Source organism: Mugil cephalus, chromosome 22, assembly GCF_022458985.1.
Source record: "Mugil cephalus isolate CIBA_MC_2020 chromosome 22, CIBA_Mcephalus_1.1, whole genome shotgun sequence".
NCBI lineage: Eukaryota > Metazoa > Chordata > Actinopteri > Mugiliformes > Mugilidae > Mugil > Mugil cephalus.
In genome coordinates, this window is record NC_061791.1 from 160353 (window position 1) to 186842 (window position 26490).

Below are 26490 nucleotides of genomic sequence, written 5' to 3' on the forward strand. Positions count from 1 at the left end.
TTTTGTTTTTGTGCAGTTTTGTTTTTGTGCAGTTTGCACCAGCGTCTCTTTTTATAGAAACATTAATTAGAGGAAGAACTGTGCATCATTTTGAAGGAGCTCTAGATGCTAACTGTTAGCCTAGCCAATACTGTTTGAAGGTAGCATCAGCTAACATAGCATACACTGCTGCATGCTAACTTCAGGCTATCACCCCTGACTCTTCCATTTATTTTATGCCAAGGTAACATTAGGCCGTAGGTAAACAGAATATTAATAAAACAAAAGGTTTTTTACAAAATTGTGTCAGTTGAGGGAGAGGCTAATGCTAAGCTAACCGAAGCTTAACTGAGAAAACATTTAAATGAATAATAAACATCAAGTCTCGTTATTTCCTGGACAAAAAACAGAGAACTGTAAATACAAACAATCTTTAGTTCGTTAAATCCGACCAGTTTATATCTAAATAAAATAAAATAAAATAAAACCGAACCGAATGGTTTTATGTTTCAGATCAAACCACATTCAGAGCTAACGTTCGATGCTAACGATGCTAACTTACTCGACAGGTGCGTTCAGCTCTGGGCGGAGCCTCTAGACTTTGACTCCACCCCCAAGGAAATTAGAAAAAAAACAAATCGGTGGATGGTAAAACTGAAAACTAGGATGATGATGATGATTGATCAATTAATTGATTGATGGTTAATTGGTTAATTTATTCATCGTTTAATCGGTTAATTGATTATCTCTCAAAAATAAAACGTTGGTGATTTTAGTTTGTTTTGCTCTGGAGATTTCTGCAGGAAACAAAATAATTTGAGATATTTTTGATATTTTCAGGGCTGACTCTGGAGAACCGATGGTGTAGAGGGTTATGAGGAGGAGGAGGAGGAGGAGGAGGAGGAGGAGGAGGAGGAGGACCCGGTGTCTCCATGCAGCCTCCGAGGCGCAGGGCGGGGCGACGCCGCGCAGCAGCAGCTTCATCACCGCTGACCGACACCGACCTCCTGTTCGCCTCCAGGCCGCGGCATGGACCCCGGAGCCCGGGCAGAATCCTGTGAATCCCCGCGGGTCCGGTTCGAGCTGCGGTCCGTTGAGAGGAAGAGGAAGATGAAGATGCTGGTGGCGGAGAAGCGGGACTGAAGCTCCTCACGGAGCATCGATGCAGCACGGATCGCCATTGTTTGGATGCGCAGCAGACTGAGAGGGAGGAGGACCAGGCCGGAGTCCAGAGACAGACCAGCCAGCGGCACCATGCTCCCCCCCAGGCTCCCCCCCAGGCTCCCCCCGCTGCTCCCCCCGCTGCTCCTGCTCTGCTCCAGCCAGGTAAGACCGCTTCTTCACGGGGCTCAGGGGGGACGTGCGTGGAGGCTTTGTTCGCTCAGACATCCACAGCACCGGGAGGAGGAGGAGGAGGAGGAGGAGGAGGAGGACGGGCTCTGCCTCCTTCTGTGTCCGTGCATGTGTCGCTGGTGAAGCGGGGGATGATGAGATGAGACACCGAGGGAGACGCTCCCTGTCCGGGGAGAAAGTGGGTCAGACGGCGGCAGCTCCGCTCTGGATGTAGGATCTATACAGACACGTAGATATAGAACATATAGATAGACACACATGTACATGGACGGACAAGACACAAATAACATGAGAATAATCAAATAATATCATAATAAATCAGGGATCAGGCAGAAAATGGCTTTATTAGCACCGATCAGCCACAACATTATGACCACTGACACATTTAAACCATCTGGTGACCAATCAGTGTTTGAAGCAACGAGTCCGTCCCCAGCAGGTTTCAGCCTGACACAGACCCCCCCCCCTTCAGAAGGCCCATGTCCTTCCTACACAATGTTAGAGCGGTGGTCATAAAGTTATGGCTGATTGGTTCAGACCTGGAGACAGTGAAACCTTCTTCTGGTCTCTGCTCTGCTGGTGGTGAGTTCACAGCACAGACATGTTCCCTCTCCTCCCACCCCCCTTTCACTCTCCTCCACCCCTCCTCCTCCTGGACCACCTCTCACCTCCCCTACCACCTCCCACCCCCTCTCCTCCTTACCTCCCCTCTCCTCTCACCCACCTTCTCCTCCTCCTTCCTCGATCTTCTCTGTGCTCTCTGACTCCTCCGTCAGTATGAACCTGGTTTAAAGGTGAAGGAGTCGCTCTGTGTTTTTAAAGATGTTCGTTGGTTTTAATCTTCTCATTAAAGTTTAAAAATGTTCAGATGAATCATTAATTAAGTTAAATCTGAACTTTTGTGGGCGCGCAGTGATGATGTCATCAGTGGGTGTGGTCTGTTTTAAGGCGGAGCTCAGTGATGTCATCATTAACCAGGTGGAGGTGAACCATCCTCCATCTCACCCTCAACTACAGCTTATCGCCGTTGTCATGGCGACGGTTCAAAATGGCAGACGCCTGTTTCACGGTTCGTTAGACCGCGACTCGACCAATCAGACGCCTCCGTCCATCAACAGCTGATCGACGTCATCAGCCCAGTGTCACATCCAGGTTTAATTCAGATTCGATCGACGCAGATTGAGACAGAAACGAGAGAAAGACGTTTATACGTCGAGATACGTAGAGAAAAGACGAGTTTAACAGAAAACAGATCAGACGGAGAAAATCTGTGAATGAATCGACTCCAGAACACGTCAGAGTTTGGGTTTGGGTTTCGCTCTAGATGCAGAACGAGTGTGAACAGAAACGAGTGGAGACGTTCAGGTTAAATAACTGACGTCTCCACATGTGGACGTTTAATGAGGGTTTGAGTCTGAATCATTAAAGTTATTAATAACGAGCTGCTCTCCAGTAACAAACAGTTCATATTTAAATAAATAATCTCTGATTGGACGTTTCTGTTCATCCTCCACATCATTAAACACAAATATAAGAATAATCAGGTAGAAAATCACATCATCAATCACAGCAGGGGAATAAGATATTACCTTTAGTTTAGTGTTAGCTCTGTTAGCTCTGTTAGCTCCGTTAGCTCTGTTAGCTCCATTAGCTCTATTAGCTCTGTTAGCTCTATTAGCTCTGTTAGCTCTATTAGCTCTATTAGCTTAGAATCTTAGATAATAACATCTGATCAGATCCTCCTCCGGCTGCAGACGCTTGACCTCCATTTACTGGAATCTCTGCAGAGTTCATCTGTGGAGAGGAGGAGGTCTCAGTGAGGAGGAGAGGAGGTCTCAGTGAGGAGGAGAGGAGGTCTCAGTGAGGAGGAGGGGAGGTCTCAGTGAGGAGGTCTCAGTGAGGAGGTCTCAGTGAGGAGGAGAGGAGGTCTCAGTGAGGAGGTCTCAGTGAGGAGGAGAGGAGGTCTCAGTGAGGAGGTCTCAGTGAGGAGGAGGTCTCAGATTAGATCCAGGCTACAGACCAGAGAATCAGACACAGATCCTCCTCTCACACCAGAAAACCACAGACATTCATGTTACAACAAGACGAATATCAACCAGAGGACGGAGACGGCAATATTCTTATTATATGGAGGAGAAGGAGGAGGAGAAGGAAGAGGAGGTGAAGAAGGAGGAGGAGGAGGAGGAGGAGAAGTGTGGTCAGTGATGTTGAAGACCCATTAGTCAGAGAATGAAACCTACAGCTTTCAGCTTCTCGTACATGAACTTCGTTTACTTATTTAATGAGTTTCCTGTTGAAGAGTTAAAGCCTCGAGCTGCGTTACTGAGCTGCTGATTCATCCCCGCCCTCGTTCCCATGACGACCAGCAGCATCAGCATCCCAGCTGGAGGACAGTCGCAGCTTTGTGGTTCCTGTCACATGACACGACGAGAGACAACAGCGTCTCTGTGATCACATTTCATTAGGTCACACAAGCGTTAGCGCCTCAATGCTAAATGCTAAACGTGTTTCCACCAGTTTTTGCTCTGACACCAGATGTTACTTCTAAACGCCGGCTGGCACATGTTGGTGATTTTAAGGACATAACGTATTAGTTTTAAGACAGTACCTGTTTATTTTAAGCTCAAACTATTTAGTTTCAAGCTGACACATGTTTAATTTAAGCTAAAACAGGTTAGTTCATTTTAAGTAAACTGGTTGTGATGGAACCAGATCATATCTTTGCTAGCGCGTGTTATTTAGGGGCTAACGCGTTGGTTTAAATTAAACACATGCTCAGTTTAAGTTATGCTATTTTTATGCTAAAACGTGTTAGCAGGTTAGTTTTGCACATTAGCCAACACAGTTTTTGAGCTAAACTAGTGCCTGTTTGTTTTAAGCTTAAACATTTTTAGCTTTGAGCTAAAACAAAGATGCTAACTTTAAGATAACACGTGTTGAGGATGAAACTATATTAAATGTGTGTTTGGTCTTTTCTGTTGTGAGTGGGAGGTTAAAGAGCTGGACCTCACACACATGGAAAAAGCTTCACATTGTTCTGTGAATGGGGCTCAGAGCTGTCAATCATCTTTTGTCTCGGAGCTGAAACGAATCCTCACCAGACTCCATTCAGAAAAGTTTGGTTTTAAAGAGGAGCTCAGTGAGTGAAAGGGCCTTTTCTGAGCCTGGTGAGTCCGGAGGAGGTGGAGAATATTTAGCTGGTGTCTGTGGACGTCTGCCGCCTCCCTCCGCCTCCCTCCGCCTCCCTCCACCTCCCTCCACCTCCCTCCACACAGCCACACAAAAACCCTGGAGGTTTGCATGATAATGTTGGCAGCTGCCGGGGGGGCGCCGCCTCCTGACCCCCCGCCTGCCGCCATTCAGGGGTCACATACTCGCCTCATTCAGGGCTGAGAAAAGGCTGCGAGCTGCAGGACGCTCTCATTCCACCAGAGACCGATCCACCCAGAGTCCTCCTGGTTCTGGTTCCACTGAGACCGGATCCTCCTGGTTCTGGTTCCACTGAGACCGGAAACAGAGGAACTGACTCATTTCAGTCGCTTTGTTTAAAAAATTATTTGATGACGTTGTTAGAATCCTTCACTTTATCACTGGTTCATAGGAACTGGTCCTGGTCCTGGTTCTGGTTCTGGTTCTGTGGCGAGGGTTGGTTTGGTGGAAAAGGTTAAAATCCATGAAGCTCAGATGTTTTGAGGGTCCGAGGGTAGAAGCTGCTTCTGGTTGTGTGTCCTGGTTGTGCGTTCCTGTTGTGTGTAGTGTGTCCTGGTTGTGTGTTGTGTGTTCTGGTTGTGTGTTGTGTGTCCAGGTTGTGTGTTCTGGTTGGTTGTGCGTTCCTGTTGTGCATCCTGGTTGTGTGTTGTGCGTCCTGGTTGTGCGTTCCTGTTGTGTGTAGTGTGTTCTGGTTGGTTGTGCGTTCCTGTTGTGTGTTGTGTGTTCTGGTTGGTTGTGCGTTCCTGTTGTGCGTTCCTGTTGTGTGTAGTGTGTTCTGGTTGGTTGTGCGTTCCTGTTGTGTGTAGTGTGTTCTGGTTGGTTGTGCGTTCCTGTTGTGCGTTCCTGTTGTGTGTTGTGTGTTCTGGTTGGTTGTGCGTTCCTGTTGTGCGTTCTCCGCCTGCAGAGCGTGTTTGGTCTCTAAAGCCGTGAACACATTATTATTCCCCGCCGCCCCCTGAGGCCGCTCTGCTCCGTGTCCATGGTAATCCTGGAATCAGACATAATGAGCATCTCCTCCTTTCATCCCTGTTGCCGTGGCGACGCTGGAGCGGCGCTGGAGCGGCGCTGGATGGCGACGGGTCGTCTTCTCGCCATCGGACGTAATCTCGTCTGTTTGTCTCCGAACGTCCTTCACCTTCGCTCCGTTTACCGACCGACACCGGAAATTTGTTTGTGCTTCATTGGCCACTTTATTAGGAACAGAGAGAGGTTCTGTTCCTGCAGCGTCTTTTTAACGGCGCTAGTTTCAGTTTCAGCGGTTAATCTGAAGTGTGGTTGCTGTAAATAATTTATTTAACCTCAGAAAGTGCGATTAATCACGATCAAACATTTCAATCTTTTGATGGAGGTATTTTTATTTTCAGTTACTTGTTTTTTATTTTTATTTCAGAACAAAGGGCAGAAAAAAATCCCGTCAACACCAGTTGTCGATTGTGTTTTCATTGTTGTTGTGTTGACTGGTGTCAGCCTTATAATTAAACAGCGACAGTTCGACTTCCTCCAAGAGAAGAATAGAGGAACTAGGACTGAGCCCTGAGGTACGCCACACTGCTGACCACAAACAAACAGAGGCTGGTATTTCATTGTGTCGCTGGAGGAGGCGTCTCTGGACAAAAAAAGAAAGAACCCTCCAACATACGGCCCACGGGCCCAAAGTGGCCCAGCGGAGGCTCTAATCCGGCCACAGCATCATTTACAAAGTTCACACATTTACAAATTACACAGAACCGACCGACATGTTTCACCGAGAATAACTTCTGTCTCTAATTTCTCCACTTTGTCCAGTTTGTAGTTAGAGAATAAAGACCCAGGTCTAAGGTTTTAATGTCAGCTCTTTGGTTCAGGGGCAATAAAACAGAAACTAGAGCAGCTTTACACAACAACATACAATATGTACAATAAAAGACAAGAAACAGCTGATTGTCACTGGATTAGTTAGCGTTAGCGTAGCGGGAGGGTTCAGGTCGTTACTTTACTAATTATAAACATGGACGATTCCCACAGGATTAAGATCACAGACGAGCTCGGACATTATTAGCAGAGGATCCTGTCAGAACGGGACCCAAGACTCAGGAGTTCAGTGACTGAACGCTGAGCGAGCGTCAGGCTTCAGGCTTTGTGCTGATAGTTCCCAGAATGCATCAGTGCAGCACATGTCCAGTGACTCTTGACGTCGCTCTGAGTCTCAGATTAGAAAAGTAGGTCAGGATCTGGAGGATCAACAGACGGCAACACACTCCCATCCAGGAGAAACCGTTAGCTTAGCTTAGCATGAAGCCTGGGAGCAGGGGAGACTGTTAGCTTAGCTTAGCATGAAGAATAATCTGTCCATATAATGAGCAATAATTCCCAGTGACTCTTACAACTGTGAATTATATCTTCTTATTTTTATATATATTTTCAATTCTCTAGTAAATAAAACCTTTTGCACTTTTTGTATTTGTGTCTGTGCTTAATGAAGGATATTCTGTTCTATTCTGTTCTATTCTATTCTATTCTATTCTGTTCTGTTCTGTTCTATTCTATTCTATTCTATTCTGTTCTGTTCTGTTCTGTTCTGTTCTGTTCTGTTCTGTTCTGTTCTGTTCTGTGTTCTGTTCTATTCTGTTGTGTTGTGTTGTGTTGTGTTGTGTTGTGTTCTATTCTATTCTGTTCTGTTCTGTTCTGTTCTGTTCTGTTCTATTCTATTCTATTCTATTCTATTCTATTCTATTCTATTCTATTCTATTCTGTTCTGTTCTGTTCTGTTCTGTTCTGTTCTGTTCTCTTGTAAACACTAAACCGAGTCCCGCTGACGGTCTCTGGTCTCTTCCAGATCGTGGCGGCGTTCCAGGCGTCTTTGAACGACGAGGGTTTGATCGTGGCGTCTCTGGAGCTCTCAGACCTGCAGGAGAACGTGACGGCGTACGCGGTTCAGATCTCTGGAGAACCCCGACTGGTTCTGGTTCCGTTCATGAACAGCAGCGAGTCTCTGGCGTTCAACGCCTCGTTCCACGGCCTCTGCTACAGCGTCGCTCTGCTGGTCCGACTGGGACCCAGCTGGTCCAGACCCACCAAGACCATCCCCGTCCTCACCAGTAAACACTCATCTCTAATATTTATTACACATTTTAAAGAGTTTTTAATGGATTATCAGAGTCATTTAAAGGTGTTTTAAGAGTTTATTTAATTATACGATAGAATCATTTTAATAGGACAACCTGTAAGATACAAGCGGTTGGTCCTTGCTCTGACTGGTAGTTGCTCTGATTGTTGCTCTGACTGGTCATTGCTCTATTTGCTCTGACTGGTCGTTGCTCTGACTGGTTGTTGCTCTGGTTGTTGCTCTGGTTGTTGCTCTGACTTGTTGCTCTGGTCGTTGCTCTGGTTGTTGCTCTGGTTGTTGCTCTGGTTGTTGCTCTGACTGGTTGTTTTCCTCCCCAGAGCCTCTTCCCGTTGCCAGCGCTCAGATCTCGGACTATAAGGAGGCGCCAGAGACCGGCGTGGTGTTTGAGCTGGAGCCTCCGGCCAGAACCGTCTTCAGTCGAGTCAACATCAGCTTCACTGAAGGTTCAGAGCGACGCTCGATGCTCTACAAAGGTATAAAGAACCAGCGGGAACATGATGTCCATGCACTGATAAAATGATCCACTAGGAGGCACCGAACTATCAGCTCAGCCACATCCAGACTCTAACTTCTTTATGTGCAGATTTCTACCGAGGGAAGACGGTGTTTAAGCACTGGTTACCGGGCGTCTGCTACCGCGACATCACCTTCCAGCTGATCTCTGAGGTCACCGTGTCACAGACGCCGCTGGTGTCACGCAGTGACATCACACACTCGCCTCTGCACCACCGCACAGGTAGCGTAGCTTAGCATAAGGCCTCGCATAGAGACTAGCTTAGCATAGAGACTGGGAGCAGGGGGTTAGCTTCCTGCTCCTCCCCCTCCTCCCCCTCCCAGATTAACTGACTGTTTCTCCTCCCCCCTCAGTGCCCTACCCCCCCCTCAACATCTCACATAAGATCATCCACCTGAGCCAGAGGCCGCCTCCCCCCCCCCCCCCTCCTCCAGGTGAGCTTCCTGCTGGGGGGGGTCGGCGCTCCTCCCGCCAGGCCCGTGACGTCCCGCTGATGGAGGAGGAGCAGGAGGAGGAGGCGGTGCAGTCTGAGGAGGAGACCCCGTCTGAGGAGGAGGCGCCCACTCTGACTCCCTCCGACTCCTCCTCCTATAACCTGACGGGAGGCGTCGATGGCGGCAGGTCGGAGGGGGCGGAGCCTCTTAGCTCCTGGCCCGAGGCCACTCCTCCTCCGGCGGACGGGGAGGAGGAGGAGTTCGTCAACGCCGTGGTGTCGGAGTACGAGGACTCCAACGAGCCGGGGTCGGCCATGGCGCTCCCCCCCGCCGAGCCCTCGGTCCTCCCCACCACGCTGCCCCCCGTCCTCCTGGAGCTCCGCTGGCTGCCCCCCCGCCCCCCCACCAGCTACGACGGCTTCACCCTCTACGTCTACAGAGACGGTAAGACGCTCCCGCACGCGCTCCGTGGCTCAGACCTCGGCTTTAACTGTGACTATAGACACTGACACCTCCTGCAAGGCATCATGGGAACTGTAGTCAGACCGTAATTATCTGAATGTTTGTGACTGAAGGGAGATGACGGAGATGCTGCACCTCCTCCTCTAATGGTCTAACCTCCTCCTCCTCCTCCAGGGAACTCCACAGAGTCGGCCACTGTGGATGAGAACACTCATGAGTTCTTCACGGAGTTGACGGAGCCGGGGACGTATCGGGTCCAGATCAGGACGCTGAGTTCATCCGGAGGCTGCGACGCCCGAGAGAGCAGCGGGGACACGGGCTTCAGCTTCTACCTCAGTAGGTCCTCAGCGGGACAACCAGGGGGACGTCCTCAGCAGGACGACCAGGGGGACGTCCTCAGCAGGACAACCAGGGGGACGTCCTCAACAGGACAACCAGGGGGACGTCCTCATTTAATTTATTTTAAGTGGGTTTTAGTGGATGAATCAGGCCTGAATATAATAAATTATTGAATATTTCTGGATATTTCTGTCTGGATGAAAAATGCATTTGATTCCATTTCAAATCAAAACAGTAGAAAATATTAAACGTATGAACCTGAAGTTAAAGTGGTTTTTAAATCAGAACCTGCTCTTTAATCCGTCCACACAACGTTTTGACCAGAAATGGATTAATGGTGATGATCGTCCGTGTCCAGGTCCCGGTGGAGACGTCCTGGAGGAGCTCCGGGACCGTCCTCAGTCCGTCTCCGTCCGGCTCCTGGACTCCAGCACGGCCGCCGTCTCCTGGGCTCCGTCCTCCCAGAACCACAACGGAAGTCTGGTGTCGGTGGTTTCTACAACCTGCCTGAAGCCCAGTCTGAGCCAGAGGATGGAGAACACCTACTGCAGCGAGGTGACCCCCCAGCTCCAGGTCCTGGTTCTCAGTCCTCCAGGTCCTGGTTTACATGAAAACTGCTTTGTTTCTAAGGCACCGGGGGGGGGGGGGGGGCACTCTGAGGAACTAGTCCAGGTAGTTTCTGATGGTTTTATCCTCAGAGTTTCTGTTTAAACTCTTTAAACTTAGACCTGAAGAAGCTCCTCAGATGAAACGTCTTCTCTAGACTCTACGGGTCCACATGTGTTTTTTAAACTACGTTCAGATTAAATCTCTGATTTCATCAGATTCATTTTTATTTGTTTGACAGGAAAACTTGACGAGCGCCATCATCAGTAACCTGACGCCTGGAGCTCAGTACCAGGTGGTCGTCTATCACACCAACGGACCCCTGATCAGCCCCCCCTCCGAGCCCGTCATCATCGACATCGGTGACCATCACTTCCTGATCTACCGCCTTCAATCTGGTTTAATCTGGTTTAATCTGGTTTAATGTGATCAGATCTTCATTAATCTGGTTTAATCTGGTTTAATCTGATCAGATCATGATTAATCTGGTTTAATCTGATCATGCTTAATCTGGTTTAATCTGGTGGTTTAATCTGGCTCTGGTTTAATCTGGTTTAATCTGATCAGATCATTAATAATCTGGTTTAATCTGGCTCTGGTTTAATCTGGCTCTGGTTTAATCCGGTTTAATCTGGTTTGATCTGGTTTGATCTGATCAGATCATGATTAATCTGGTTTAATCATGATTAATCTGGTTTAATCTGGTTTAATCTGACCCTGTCCCGTCTGTCAGAACCCACCGGTGTCCGTGAGCTGGCCGTCTACCCTCTGAGTCCGACCGCCGTCATCCTGAGCTGGCAGCGTCCGTACCACGTGGCGTTCAGGAAGTACGTCCTGCAGACCTTCTTCTTCAACCCGGTCACGCTGGCATCTGAGTGGACGACCTACTACGAGATCGCCGCCACGGCCTCGGTCATCGCCTCCGTGGTAACGCCGCGTCTCAGAGAACAGCAGCATCCTGTAGACATGCTGAGCCTCACCTTGTCCCTGTTGTTGTCCCTGTTGTCCCTGTGTCTCTGGTAGAGAGTCACCGACCTGCTGCCCGCCTGGTATTATAACTTCCGCGTTTCCATGGTGACGTGGGGCGACCCTCCGCTCGGCTGCTGCGACAGCTCCACCGTCAGCTTCGTCACAGGTACGACTCCGAAACCTGCTCCACGCTGAGGTTAATCTGCACACGTCACTACACAGATAAACACAACCGGACCAGTGAGTCCAGGTGCTCCAGCCCCTCCCACGTCCAGGTGTATGAATCCAGCCCCTCCCACGTCCAGGTGTATGAATCCAGCCCCTCCCACGTCCAGGTGTATGAATCCAGCCCCTAGGCTGCAGACTGCTTCTACAAACATTAGGGGGGGTCATAATGAGGTCTCCAGACTTGATGTTTAGCTTCAGATTAGCTCCAGAGCAGAGCTTCATGAATGGGTTTCCATGGCCCAGCAGCTGCATCCCAGCCCCACGTCACCACGGTCCTGCAGAGCGTGGGATGCAGAGCGTGGGATGCGGAGCGTGGGATGCAGAGCGTGGGATGCAGAGCGTGGGATGTGGGGCTGGGATGCAGAGCGTGGGATGTGGGGCTGGGATGCAGAGCGTGGGATGCAGAGCGTGGTGATGTGGGGCTGGGATGCAGAGCGTGGTGATGCAGAGCGTGGGATGTGGGGCTGGGATGCAGAGCGTGGGATGCAGAGCGTGGGATGCAGAGCGTGGGATGTGGGGCTGGGATGCAGAGCGTGGTGATGCAGAGCGTGGGATGCAGAGCGTGGGATGTGGGGCTGGGATGCAGAGCGTGGGATGCAGAGCGTGGTGATGTGGGGCTGGGATGCAGAGCGTGGGATGCAGAGCGTGGTGATGTGGGGCTGGGATGCAGAGCGTGGGATGTGGGGCTGGGATGCAGAGCGTGGGATGCAGAGCGTGGGATGCAGAGCGTTGGGATGCAGCACCACTGGACTCTAGAGCAGTAGAGACGTTCTCTGAAGGGGGACCAGTCTGGGTCTGGAGGTTCCCAGGAGAACGCTGGACAGTAACATGCTCCCAGTTTAGTGGGACCAGTTTGAGGACGTCCCCCTTCCTGTTCCACCAGGACTGAGAACCAGAGACAAAGTCAGGTCCATAAAGACCTGGATGAGGAGGAACTGGCCCCCATAGAACGAACCCTCCTCAGTTCATATGTGTGAATGTTTCCCTCGTCCTCCTGCAGCTCCAGAGGCTCCTCACGTCTCCTCGGTGGACTACTCCCACGGCGTCCTCTATGTCCGCTGGACGTACGGAGAGCTCTTCATCGACCTGTCCCACTCCAGGATGCTGCACTGGCAGGTGGTGGCCGTGGGGAGGAAGGGCCCAGAGAGGAGCTACTCGGTCGATGTGAGTTCTTCTTCCTTACAAACTGTTTCCTGATTCAGGTCAGAGATTAGGATCCAGATCCAGATTTAGTTCTGAATGAATCTCTGGCAGAGGGAGTTGGAGCCAGTTTATCTGGAGTTTCTCTGTTGGGGCCAGTCAGATTGTTTGTGGGCGGGGCTTAATGTGTTGATGGACAGGTAGTTAGAGACATCTCTGATTTAGTTTGAACATCTGTGTTTGGTTGGAGGAGGAGGAATTTATTCTTTTTTCTTGACTTTACACTAACTCTCTGATCGGCCTCTAGTGGACATCCCAGGCTCTGGTTGCCTAGGTAACCACCAAATATGTCTAGTGTATGGGCAGAGCTGGCTCTTCTTCTTCTTCTTCTTCTTCTTCTTCTTCTTCTTGGTGAATCTGGGGGTAGGAACCAAAATGGCGGCCTGTGTTTCCTTCTGTGTTTGAGTCACGCTCCTATTGGTCCAGACCAGTTCAGCTTGGCCCCGCCCACCTCACGTGTCCTCATGCTGTGTTCTGGTTGCTAAGGAGCTACCAGTTGGTTGCCAGGTGGTTTCCACGGTGACGGCCCAGGTCCGTCTCAGGTGGTTGCTGGTGACGTGTTCATGTGTTTATTACAGAGCTCAGTGTCTCCAGGTTGATGTCAGGAATGAACCAGTCATGATGTGATGAACAGAGTCTATTAATAACTTTAATCTGGGTTAATGTTGCAGAGCTGAGTCCGTGTGTGCAGGTGATTAATGAGACTGATCAGGACGTCTGGATTTACGCTCAGTTATTTTTACTTTAGGGCAGATTAATTCGTATTTTTGGAAAAGAGCAGCAGTGTTTCCTGTCGTCCTCATCAGAAGATGAACTCACGTTAAAACCTGCCTCCTTCTCACAATCCATTAACCTGGAGTCTAGTGGTCCAGAGTCTAGTGGGTCCAGAATCTAGTGGGTCCAGAATCTAGTGGTCCAGAATCTAGTGGTCCAGAATCTAGTGGTCCAGAGTCTAGTAGTCCCAGAGTCCAGAGTCTAGTGGTCCAGAGTCTAGTGGGTCCAGAATCTAGTGGGTCCAGAATCTAGTGGTCCAGAGTCTAGTGTCTACTAGAGTCTACTAACACAGCTAACACAGCTACAGCTAACACAGCTAACACAGCTAACACAGCTAACACAGCTAGCACAGCTACAGCTAACACAGGCGTTGCGTAGTACACAACCATATTATTCCACGTCAAAGTTCAACACTTTTACTATTGACTGTGAAACTTAACTTCACCGGTACTTTAGTGCATGTGCGTGTTTTTATTGTGTTTTATTTTGTTATGTTTTACACCGTGTGGTTGTGTCAGGTGACCCGTAACGTGATGCGAGCCAGCCTCCCTCTGCCTCCAGGAGACATCTACAACCTGACGGTGACGGCGTTTACCGAGCGCAGCAGGAACTCGTCCACGCCGAGCATCATCAAGCTGGGTCAGCACACACTCGCTCATACACACACACACTAACACACACACTAATATATACACACACTAATATATACACACTAACACACACACACACACACACACACACACACACACACACACACTTATATATACACACACACACACACACAAATATATACACACTAACACACACACTAACACACACACACACTAATATATACACACTAACACACACACACACACTAATATATACACACTAACACACACACACACTAATATATACACACTAACACACACACACACTAATATATACACACTAACACACACACACTAACACACACACACACACTAATATATATAATATATATATATAAACTGAAACGTTGACAGTTTTTGGAACTGGTGTGGAAATAAAAAGTGGCCTCAGGTTGTTGGACTCTGTTGGTTCTGGTCCATGAGATGGTTCTGGACCATGAGGTGGTTCTGGACCATGAGATGGTTCTGGTCCATGAGATGGTTCTGGACCATCACTGGAGTCCAGCTGTGTGTGAACTGATGAGGAAAAACGAGCTAAAATATCTGCAACATAAGAAACAGAGAACAGAACTGAGAGTCTGGCTTCTGGAAAACGACTTTTCATCAGTCAGAAGTGAAACCAGGAGATGGTTTAATGTTCACATCTCAGGATAAATAGAGAAATACACGTCGATCAGAACATCCTGTAGAACAGCTGCACCTGCACAACACACAACCTGACAAACAGCGACTCACAACACAACCATGTTAACACAGCTACAGCTAATACAACTAACACAGCTACAGCTAATACAACTAACACAGCTACAGCTAATACAACTAACACAGCTACAGCTAATACAACTAACACAGCTACAGCTAATACAACTAACACAGCTACAGCTAATACAACTAACACAGCTACAACTAACACAGCTACAGCTAACACAACTACCGCTAACACAGCTACAACTAACACAGCTACATCTAACACAACTACAGCTAACACAACTAACACAACTACAGCTAACACAGCTACAGCTAACACAGCTAACACAGCTACAGGTAACTGTAGTTCCCAGTCTGACCTGATGGGGTCAGCGTAGCCTGTTTGGGGCCAGGACGCGTCTGCAGATGAAGATGAAGATGAGTTTCCATCAATCTTCCAAACAAACAGGATGAGGAACTAAATAATGATAATTATAGTTTGATGAACCAGTTACATCATCAGTTGAGACTCGTAGTTTATAGAATCAGGAAGTGATGCAGCGATGATGGAGGATAAAGATATAATGAGCTCAGCTTTAGTCCTGTCACGGGTTCCTACTAGAACCTTTCAGGTCATTTAAAATGTCCGTTCAGATAAAATGGTCCATTCTCCAACTCAGTGACGAATGAATGGATGAATGGACGAATGGATGAGTGAGTGAATAGATGCTAACATCTGTTCATCTGCAGATTATTCTCTAGTTTATGTTCCTTCCTGCAGCAGGTTATTAACTCACTGACGATGAACCCAGGACAGATCACAAACCTTCAGAGGAGCCACAACAGAACCAGAACCAGAACCAGAACCTTTAGCTGTAGATCTCCTCCTCCTCCTCCTCCTCCTGCTGCTGTGAGTCAGTGACTTAATGAAACACAGTGCGATCATTTATATTCGTACTGTTCCTTTAAATCCAGCAGCTGTTTCTGACTGAAGCTGTTTTGGGTTTTTTTAACGGAGGAAATGAAACTAACGAGAGAAAAGTCGTTTTGAATGTGAAGCGTCTCCGTGGCGACATCGTCTCCAAACCTCAGACTGTGAGGTTCCTCCTGGAGTCTCTGACTGTGAATAACTGACCGCCTTCCTCCATCTTTGTTTGGGCCTCGACCCTCGTTCTTGGGCCAGAAAGTGAATATGAAACTAGTGATTCTCCACTTCCTCTTCTCGCCCCGCGGAGCCTCTCAGTCCGCGGAGGAAGCGCCAGCGTCGTCGTCTCCTCCGGCTCAGACCGGGTTTACCTGCCGGCTTCACCTCCTCTAAACTTCATCCGCTGCTTCCTGCAGAGCCGGCTCCGCCCAGATCGCTGTTCGCCGTCAACGCCACCGACTCGTCCGTCACTCTGCTGTGGAGCGAGGAGGGAGTGGTCGACTACTACCAGGTCCTGTGTAGACCCAGCAGAGCCAGCAAGGAGCGCAAGGTAAGGCTTAGTCTCAGGGTTAGTCTCAGGTTTAGTCTCAGGTTTAGTCTCGGGTTAGTCTCAGATTTAGTCTCGGGTTTAGCCTCAGGGTTAGTTTCAGAGTTAGTCTCAGAGTTCGTCTCAGGTTTAGTCTCAAGTTTAGTCTCAGATTTGGTCTCAGAGTTAGTCTCAGGTTTAGTCTCAGATTTAGTCTCGGGTTTAGTCTCAGGGTTAGTCTCAGGTTTAGTCTCAGATTTAGTCTCGGGTTTAGACTTGGGTTTAGTCTCAGGTTTAGTCTCAGAGTTAGTCTCAGAGTTAGTCTCAGGGTTAGTCTCAGGTTTAGTCTCAGGTTTAATATCGGGTTTAGACTTGGATTTAGTCTCAGGTTTAGTCTCAGGTTTAGTCCACTGTGTCTGTCTTCAGGACAGGCTCTGACGTCTCTAACTTGTCCTCCTCAGGCCCGTGAGCCTCAGACGTCCACGTCTCACGTCCTCACAGTTTCCGGTTTGTTGCCATCGTCCAGCTACAACTGCACCGTCACCAGCTTCAGCTACAGCACCCCCAGCCGGCCGGCCCTCATCACCGTCAGCACCGTCGGTAGGTGGCGCCGTCCTGAGACCTGTCAGTCCTCCACCTGTCCCGGGGAGGGGGCGTGTCCTGGGGAGGGGGCGTGTCCTCTGTTAGTTTGATCACGTATTAAATGTAAACACGTGTCTGCAGCTAAAGAGATGAACCCCAGCGTCGCCGCCATCTCGGCTCTGGCCGTCCTCAGCGTCCTCCTCATCAGCCTCCTCATCCTCTTCCTCCTCGTCCTCCGCAAGAAACACCTGCAGATGACCAGGTAACGCACGCCTCCACCTCCACCTGTAGCTAGAGATCCCTTAGACTGACCACATGGTGGCGCTGCTGCTTATATTGAATGTTAAACATCGGATCAGATTTTCCCGGTCCTCTGCGTTAGCTTTAGCGCTAACGTTAGTAGCGTCTGATTCACGTCCAAACCTCAGCTTCGTTAATAACATTTTGTCTTTGCGATTCATCTCTAGTGATAAAGTTCGTTCTCTCGGTTTCGTTAGTCTGAGGTTCTGGGTGCGAACCCCGGCCACTTTATTAGGAACGCTAGTGAACCTGCAGCCGGATCAGATCCATCCAGTTTAACTAGTGCATCTAATGATACAGATGTGTTTAAAATGCTGAGTTAGTATCTTGTTTTAATTCTTCTTGCATTTAAGTTTTACTTTGTGTTTCTAACAGGCTTCTATACATGTGAGATAAGTAAAGTATTAACACCCAGTGTGGTTCTCTTGCGTAACTGATGTTTATCTTTAGGTTTCGAGGCTTGTGACTAATGAGGCTATTATGAGGTTTATGGGAACTCTGATAAAAGAATAAAAACGTGTCTAACTCGTGACTTATTTTTAGATAAACTTTTGCCGCAGAGTGAATAAACGTGATCAGATGCAAACATTTGGAGTTTTACTAATCTCTTATAAATAAACAGTTAGTTCTGACTGTTCACGCAGCCTCGTTAAACCTCATTAAATTTAAATAAAGCTTAAGAGTTTCCAGTTATTCTTGTGCACGCATTGACTTCCTCTATTTCCTGACCAGTCATCAAATATTTCTGACTTCCTCAAACATCTCCGCTCAGTTCTCACCACATCTTTTTCTGTTTGTGTTCTGTTTTTGTTCAGAGAGTGTGGAGCCGAGACCTTCGTCAACTTCGCTTCTTTTGAGAGAGACGGGAAACTTCCCTACAACTGGTACGACCTCATTCTGATCCTCATCCTCAGGTCACAACACTGAGCTGCATCCGTCGGGTTTCAGGGTTTCAGGGTTTCAGGGTTTCAGGGAGCAGATTAGATCTGAACATGTAGCTCAGACTCTTAACTCATAACAGTGAAGATGAAGGTGGTGATGATGATGATGATGATGATGATGATGATGATGAAGACGAGCTCAGCAGAATTGGGGAGTTTGTTGATGAAAGCTGAGGATTTCCCTTAATCTCAGATTAAAGGGACAAAACGCTGATTCTCACTCAGTTTTTTCCAAAACACAGAAATCACGTTTTGGCCGTCGATTAATTCTCAACAGTTATATTTGATTTTAACGGGAAGTCGTGAGTAGAGGACACGCGTTGATTAATTTGTGATTAATATAACGGCTGAAAGACGGTCAGTTAAGGCAGAACCTTGGCTTCCATCTGCTGTTGTATTTGACTTCATCACTAAATGCACATTTCCATCAGTTTCCTTCTCAGTGTGGTGGCGCTGGTGGTGGATTGTGTTTCTGCTTTGACTGTGCATGATGTCCTCTGGTCAGAGACGTCTTTACACATTCATAAAATCACTCACAGGAAGGAAAACTATGGAAGAAGCTGAAAGTTTTTACTCACATATTTGAAATATATTTTAGGTTTAGCATAAATTCCATTTTTTATATCCTATAGCAGAAAAAGACCAATGTAAACTAGATCTTTTTTTTGGCCTCCATTTAATTATCAAAATCAGACTCCACAGTTTTTAACCATTGTTCTATTTACTTCTGTAATAAAAATAAAGCCTTATATTTGTCTTTACACGTTCATAACCTTATTTAGAATATTGTAATACTATCAGTGTTCCTCAGTTATTTAAGACTTAATTAAAAATAAATAAAATTCTTCTGCATAAAAAGGCCAAAACAAACAGGCCATTAACTGCTGTGGAGTACCTCAAGGCATTATACCGGATCCACTTCTTTTTATGTAATTAAGTTTATTTTTTATTTTTAAATAGATGACTTCCAGACAGTAAGTTTTCAGTATCATGTTCAGAGCAGAGATTGTTTGGCTGCCCTCTGGTGTCAGAAATAATTTTCTGATCTTAAGTGTTTTCAAACGTCACTAATTGTAAATATTAAAATCGTTTTTGACCTAAATACCTTTAAAACTTTTATCAAATTTTATAAAAAGACCAAAATTATTTCCAATGTTAATGTTTTCACAGCTTCATTCTGAATAAAATAACTTTAAATAAGATAAAATAAAGAGATTTACATCTTTATGACCAATGTGTAAAAATGAAACCTGACATTTCATTTTATCTTTAACTGCCTGATTTATCAATTAAATCTAAACTTAAATGTAAATGTCTGGAGGCAGGAAACAGACAAACTGAACCTATCTGCATCCTTCTCAGGTCAAACCTGAGAAACTGAAACGTCGTGAAGGTGGTTTGTTTTAAACTGTGTAGTGTTGCATCGTGGGTCGTCTGGAAGGACGCAGCGATGTCCCACATTCAGGATGGAGGTTGTTTTAGTTGAGACAGAGCATTCATTGACGTCCAGCAGCGGACAGACGCCTGTTGTCCTCCAGAGAGACAACGGGACACTTTCTGAGCGGCTGCATGATGCATTAACTCTGTGTTCAGCACTAATGTGAAGCTCTGTGCCTCTTTACTAATGGAGCGCCATGTTCTGTCCCCAACCTACCGCCCCCTGGTGTCTGTTCTCTTTATTTTCTTCTTGTTTGTGTTTTTATTTTGATTTTTATTTGAACCCCCTTCAGGCGAAGAAGCCTCTTTGCCTTCCTTACCCTACTGCCATCCTGCCTTTGGACTGACTATCTTTTGGCTTTTTATATTAATCCTTGGTAAGTAAGCACTTCAGGGGCATGTCCACGCAGCGCCACAGCCCACAGTATTGACCAGAGACATTGTTTTATTGTCATGTCGGGTGTCCTAATATAATTCTGTCGGCAAATCTCCTGAAAAGACCAAAACCAACTTTTAGTTTTACTGATGTGGTGTTCCTCAGGGCTCCATCCTGGCTCCTCTTCCTTTCTCCATCTACCTCTTAGACTTAAGACACGTAGATAATATATTATTGTATTTGTCCCCCTCTGGTTGCCACCAAGTGAAATAAAAACAATCTAATCTAACTTTTTTTTGAATTAACAAAGCTTTTATTGATGTGGTGTTCCTCAAGGCTCCATCCTGGCTCCTCTTGTTTTCTCCTGTAGACTTTATGAAGATGATATGTGTTTATATTTATTCACCATAAATTGGATTATTTCATATCTTGATTAATATAAGACTTTATATTTTCTAATTTCTAACAAAAAACTATCAAAGCTTTTACAGATGCGGTGTTCCTCAAGGCTCCATCACGGCTCCTCTTCTTTTCTCTGTCAGATATTTCATAATTTAAATTTAATTTAAGTTTACTTACAACCAGAGCATTTGTTTTAAAATATTTCTGTCAAATGATCATTTTGGGCAGCAGTTGGTTTGGATCTCGGGTTCCAGCCAGAGTATCTCTCTGAGGTCAAAGCAAAACCCGTTCCGTTAAATTTAGGCAGTGACTGGTTGAAACCAACTCTTTATTGACCCAGATATTAGATTTTCCTGTGTCGGCCACATCTTTGGCTCCATGGCACCGTCACTGCAGCAGAAACACAAGTATTGTACTTGTTATTATTATTATTATTATTATTGGTAGTAGTAGTGGGTGAAGTTGTAGTTTTTGATGAATGACCATGATGAACTGTGGCATTAACTCCAGAAAGACAAAAAAAGTGAAACTCTTAAATCAAAAACATTTATGTTCATATTACTTCCCCCAAAATAAATACATGTGTAATTTATGACGAATATTAAATTAAACGTGGTGTTCCACAGGGATCCATTCAGGGCTCTTATTCATAAAATCTTCTCATCTTTGTGTTTGTGAATTATTTATGGAGCTCGGAGGAATCAAACATATCAAACCACAGTGGTTGTTACCAGGAAGCCGTCAGTGTTGGTCGGATCTTTGTGTGATGTTTGTTCACAAGAAGAAAACCGAGACTCACCAGACTTTAAAGCTTTTATTCTGAAATTAAAGTGAATTTCCTGGGTCTTTTCTGACATGTTGAACTTTGTCTTGCAATGCTGTGCCTGTGGTGGAACCAAAGTCACTCTGAGTGTTTCTCTACTAACATGTTGAATGTACTTTAGCATGATGCTAACTGATGCGACCTGATGCTAACTGTGGCTTCGCTCCACGTCTGCATGCGTCTGTGGTTTCTCTGTAGACGTAAATGTGCATGTGGTTGGTTGGAGATGATTTAGTGTCGTAGAACTCCAGATTAAAGCCGAGTTAGAAGTCTGGATGTAGGCTGCCCGGCCACTTCATTAGGTACGCCAGAGAAACCAGTCCTGCTCTAAGTCTCCATGAAAGTTCAGCTTCAAAGAACTCAGAGATGTTGAGTGAATGAATGAATGAATGAATGAATGAATGAATGGGGAATGTGTTTTCGTTGTGGAGGTTTGTAGCTTTAGATTGATCCAGTTTAACAGAAACATAAACTCCATCCAGTTATTAACATCATTTACATTAGAATGACTTGACTGGTGTACCTAATGATTTGGCCAGGGAGGGTCGAGGCTCGAGCATGAAGCATGACTCATCTGGAGCTGGAGAGGATGAAGCTCTGACGATGTTTGGGTTCATACTGACTCATTAAGGAACTAAACGTTCATTCAGTCACAGTTGATTAGAATCTAAACTAGAGAAGAACTTTAGTTTCAGCTTCAGTAGAAACAGATCGAACCTTTAACGTTTGGCTTTAAAATTGAATCTGATTGTCATCGTTAAAGATGCAAACTATAGACTTCACTTAAGAGAAAATCAGAATTTTAGTTGTTGATTGTGTGAATAAAGTGTTGATAAGAGTCTAAAAATGAAATAAAAACTAAAATCACTTCCATTAAAACGAAGGCAGCTGCTTCTGAAACGTTTATTCATCTGTAAACAGGACAAATTTAGTTGGAAATAAATGAATGAATAAAAGATCATTTGGCTCATTCTAAAACTAACTTCTCATAAATGAACCCAGAGCAGTAGAAACCCACATCGGTAGAACTGAACCGATCAGCTGATCTGAACCTGAGGAACTGACATGTTTGTGTTTTATAGGAGCAAGACGGCTCTAAAGAAACGGAAGCTAACAAGGTAACGAGCCTGGAGGGTAGCATGTAGCATGTAGCGTTCGCGTCTGGACCGGAACCAGGAACTCGTTTGTCGACTCGTAACCATGAACAGATGTTTGTCAGTTTGTTTGTCGACTCATAACCATGAACAGATGTTTATCGACTCGTTTGTCGACTCGTTTGTCGACTTGTTTGTCGACTCATAACCATTAACAGATGTTTGTCGACTCATAACCATGAACAGATGTTTGTCGACTCGTAGCCTGATGGAAAATCTCTCACTGTTAACGTTCTTTGTCAATGACGTCAGTTATTTCAGCGAAGGAATGAGCTAGTTATAGGTGAATGGATGAATGTTGAATGAATGAATGTGAATGAATGAATGTGAATGAATGTTGAATGAATGAATGGATGAATGAATGTGAATGAATGAATGTGAATGAATGAATGTGAATGAATGTTGAATGAATGAATGGATGAATGAATGTGAATGAATGAATGTGAATGAATGAATGAATGACGGCTCTGTGTCTCTTTCAGCCCGGTGCAGCTCGATGACTTTGAAGATTACTTCAAGGAGATGAGCAAAGACTCGGCGTACAAGTTCTCTCTGCAGTTCGAGGTTTGACTCCAGAACCAGAACTAGAACCAGAACTAGAACCAGTTCAGAAGCTGCTTGAGAATCTGTCTGATTTAAGTTTCCTTTATTGATCAGAGACGTGAACCAGGAGCAACTTTAAAGAGACATATTATATTATTATATTATATTATATTATATTATATTATATTATATTATATTATATTATATTATATTATATTGTATTACATTGAATTATCACAATCACAATTTTTGACTTTTGACTCTATTTTATGATTTTTTTAAATATGTAAAGTGTCTTTAGTACCATGATTATTATTGTTATTAAAATATATTAGCTGATCTCTATTGAAGTTCTTAGATGATACTTCTAGTGCCTGTGATGGAGGCTGCATCTTTTTCTTTATCATCAGATACTCTTGTCTTAATATTCATTCATTCATTCAGTCATTCATTCACTAAATGAACTCTGATGTTGTCCAGGAGCTGAAGAGTGTTGGTTTGGATCTGAGCCACGACGCGGCTGATCTACCCATCAACCGCCCCAAGAACCGCTACACCAACATCCTGCCCTGTGAGTCCTGAGCTAATGCTAAGGTAATGCTAAGCTAAGGCTAAGCTAATGGCCTCTCTGCTCTGTCCTCAGACGACTTCAGCCGAGTGAAACTGATCTCGATGCACAACGACGAAGGTTCAGACTACATCAACGCCAACTACATCCCTGTGAGTCTACAACCGGCCACACGATGGCGCCACTTGCACATTTAGATATTAACACTATTATTATTTAGATAAGAGATAAAGGTTTTATATATATAGGTAGAGACTGAGGGAAATAAAATAAAATACTAACTTAAAGGATGTGGCTCGTATACGCGTGAATTTACAATATTTTAAATAAAGTTCATTTATTGTTGTGAGATTATTTTGGTTTGTCCTAAAAAGTCAGAGATGATCTGAAAGAAGACGAGGACGTTCTAGCTTCAGTTAGAGGACGGATATTTTAACATTTACCCAAATGAAATTAAAAATAAAAACGAATTCAGCTTCATCTCTACCTTTAATGCAAATAAATCACGTAAACTAAATCAGAAATGTTTCACCCTCAGCTGGTGTTAATGTAATATGATATAATCGACTCGTTCTACGGCTACTGTTAAGGGACAAACAACAGAAGTGAATGAAAAGTAGAAATAAATAACATTAATAAATTAAAATGAGTGTTTTTGAAGAGGTCCCTTAATGATGATTATTACACCGTGTAAAAATGGAGGATTATGGAATTTGAGTTTCAAAATTTGCTAAAAATAAATAAATAAATAAAGATCTTTGAAATCAAAAAGCAGAACGAAACAGAAGATATTTAAAAAGTAAAATGATCCAGACCCAGAGAGGAGTGAGGTCATGTGACTGGAACGAGGTCATGTGACTGGACCGAGGTCATGTGACTGGTTGCTGTTGTTGTGTCCAGGGCTACAGACACAGTAAAGAGTACATCGCCACCCAGGGGCCGTTACCAGAGACTCGTAACGACTTCTGGAGGATGGTCCTCCAGCAGAAGTCTCCCATCATCGTGATGCTCACCCAGTGTCAGGAGAGACGGAGGGTGAGTTAATTAATGACCTCGTTAGCAGGAAACGCTAATAAACTGATGTTTACATTTATGATCTGAGATGTAGAATAAATAATGATAATTAATAATTAGACTTTTGTTTGTGTTCGCTGTCGTTGGTCTTTAAATGATAAATAAATAAGATATAAAATATGTCCCCGGTGTGTCCCCCCCGCTGTCCCCAGGTGAAGTGTGACCACTACTGGCCCTTCACGGAGGAGCCCGTCCTCTACGGCGAGATCAGCGTGGAGATGCTGTCGGAGGCGGAGTCTCCAGAGTGGACCATCAGGAAGTTCAGACTGGGCTACGTGAGTCTGTTCAGGACCGACTGGATCTGAGAGGACCCCTCCACATCTGGATGTCCTCTTAACCTGTCCCCCTGTCCCCCCCAGGCCGACGAGACCCAGGACGTCCTGCACCTGAACTACACGTCCTGGCCGGACCACGGCGTCCCCACGGTCAACGCCATCGAGAGCATCCTGCAGTTTGTCCACATTGTCCGGCAGCAGGCCAACCGGACCAAGGACCCCCTCATCGTCCACTGCAGGTAGGACCGGGTCTGGACCGGGTCTGGACCGGAGGACAGGACGTCAGGACGTCCTCTCTGTGCCTGTAGACTCACCCCCCGTCCCTGTTATGTGTTTCAGTGCTGGAGTGGGGAGGACCGGGACCTTCATCGCTCTGGACCGACTGATGCAGCACATCAGAGAACACGAGTTCACCGACATCCTGGGCCTGGTCTCAGAGATGAGGGCCCACCGGCTCTCCATGGTCCAGACCGAGGTCAGTACCAGCAGGGTCCGCTCAGACCAGGGTCAGCTCAGAACACGTCAGACCATAACGTCCTCCTCCTCTTCCTTCAGGAGCAGTTTGTCTTCATCCACCAGTGCGTCCTGTTGATGTGGCAGAAGAAGAAGCAACAGTCCGTCACCTCAGACGTCATCTACGAGAACGCCAGCAAGACATAATCTCTCCAGATGTGAGTCTGTTTTCACCAGTGAACCAGAACCAGAAGCAGAACCGGTCTCCAGGTGTCCCAGTTAAACCCCCTCGTTGTCTTACAGGCGTGGACTCGTCCTCCAGAGCTTCAGCTTCATCATCAGCATCAGAACCAACAGCAGAACATCTGGACGTCTTTACTTTGGCTCGGCGTCTGAGCATGGGACGGAGCTCCGCCTCCACCACCCTCTGGACCGTGACCCCGCCCCCCTCTGGACCCTCTGGACCCTCTGGACCCTCTGGACCGGACGTCTTGGTTCAGATCTGTTCGGTGGAACTGAGTCAGCAGCTTTTTGTTCTTTCTCAGGAGTCGCTGAAGAACCAGCAAGCACACGACTCCGCCTCCGAGGCCTCAGGCTCCGCCCTAAGAGACCTCAGACTCCGCCTCCCAGGCCTCAGACTGTCTCAGAGGACGTGTCAGGACGGAGGACGTGTCCCTCTGGTCCTTTTTGTTTTGCTGGATCTTTACCGACTGGAGCTCGGGGTCGTGTTGGGTCGAGCTGCTCTGGACGTCGGTTTGAGAGACGGACTCTGGAACCAGACCAGGTTTGACGGACCACGTGTGAGGATCAGCTGGTCGGCCCCGGTCAGATCTGTAGGAACCAGAGGAACCGGTACAGGTTTACACCAGAACCCAAACTCTTTACTTTCATCGGTTTTAAATCCAGCAGCTGAAACACTTCAAACTTTTTTATTAATTCTAGTTTTTTCATTTTTTGTTAATTGTAAACGTTGAGACATTAACACTTCTCATATTAATTAAAAACACACTGCCCCCCCCCCCCCCCGGGTCGACCGCCGTCAGAATAAGAGCTGGAACTAAAACATTTAAATCAGTTATTAAAGCACAAATCTTCACGTTTTGGTTCCACGATCAGATTTAAACACGTCGGAGCTCAAACTTTAAAACGTTGTCGTCCTAAAAGAGAGACAGGAAGCTTCAGACTCTTATTTTGACGGCGTCAGCTGTTACTGTAAATACTACGATGCTAAACTCTTCTTTCGGTTTTTAAACTCGTCGTAAATGTGAATCGAACTTTTCTTCTTCTTCTTCGTGTCGTAGTGTCACTTCCTGATCAGAGTGTTTGTGTGTTTCCTTCAAAATAAAATGTCCAGTTACACCTGTTGTTGTTTCCTTCAAAATAAAATGCACCTTTTAAAACTAATCTAGTCACATTTAATCATTCCAACGTCTCCAATTTTTATTTCTGTTTAAGGTGGATTCATCCCAGTTGAACTTTATTATTAAATTTACAATGTATTTTTATTGAATTTATAAATGATTATTCCATTTATTTTTGGTGTTATTAATAGTATCATTATTATTAGTAGTAGTAGTATTTAATTCATTATATATTATGT

General features: G+C 46.0%; 1 protein-coding gene across 3 annotated transcripts; it reads left to right on the plus strand.

The window, feature by feature from the left end:
• The first annotated feature begins 875 nt into the window (after positions 1–875).
• Positions 876–26294, plus strand: ptpro (protein tyrosine phosphatase receptor type O). Of its 3 annotated transcripts, XM_047575754.1 has the most exons (27): positions 876–1305; positions 7358–7619; positions 7966–8121; positions 8232–8384; positions 8516–9040; positions 9233–9394; positions 9756–9952; positions 10245–10365; positions 10737–10930; positions 11027–11138; positions 12201–12364; positions 13693–13813; positions 15853–15986; positions 16424–16562; positions 16686–16806; positions 17660–17728; positions 19516–19599; positions 21906–21941; positions 22460–22541; positions 23001–23091; positions 23164–23240; positions 23989–24123; positions 24315–24437; positions 24522–24676; positions 24777–24912; positions 24993–25108; positions 25194–26294. In XM_047575754.1, the coding sequence occupies exons 1-26, from the start codon at positions 1168–1170 to the stop codon at positions 25095–25097; spliced, it is 3792 nt and encodes a 1263-aa protein (XP_047431710.1). In that variant the 5' UTR covers positions 876–1167; the 3' UTR covers positions 25098–25108; positions 25194–26294. The 3 variants fall into 3 exon arrangements, with proteins under 3 accessions (XP_047431710.1, XP_047431711.1, XP_047431712.1); XM_047575755.1 differs by lacking the exon at positions 19516–19599; XM_047575756.1 differs by lacking the exons at positions 19516–19599; positions 21906–21941.
• Positions 26295–26490: the final 196 nt, after the last annotated feature.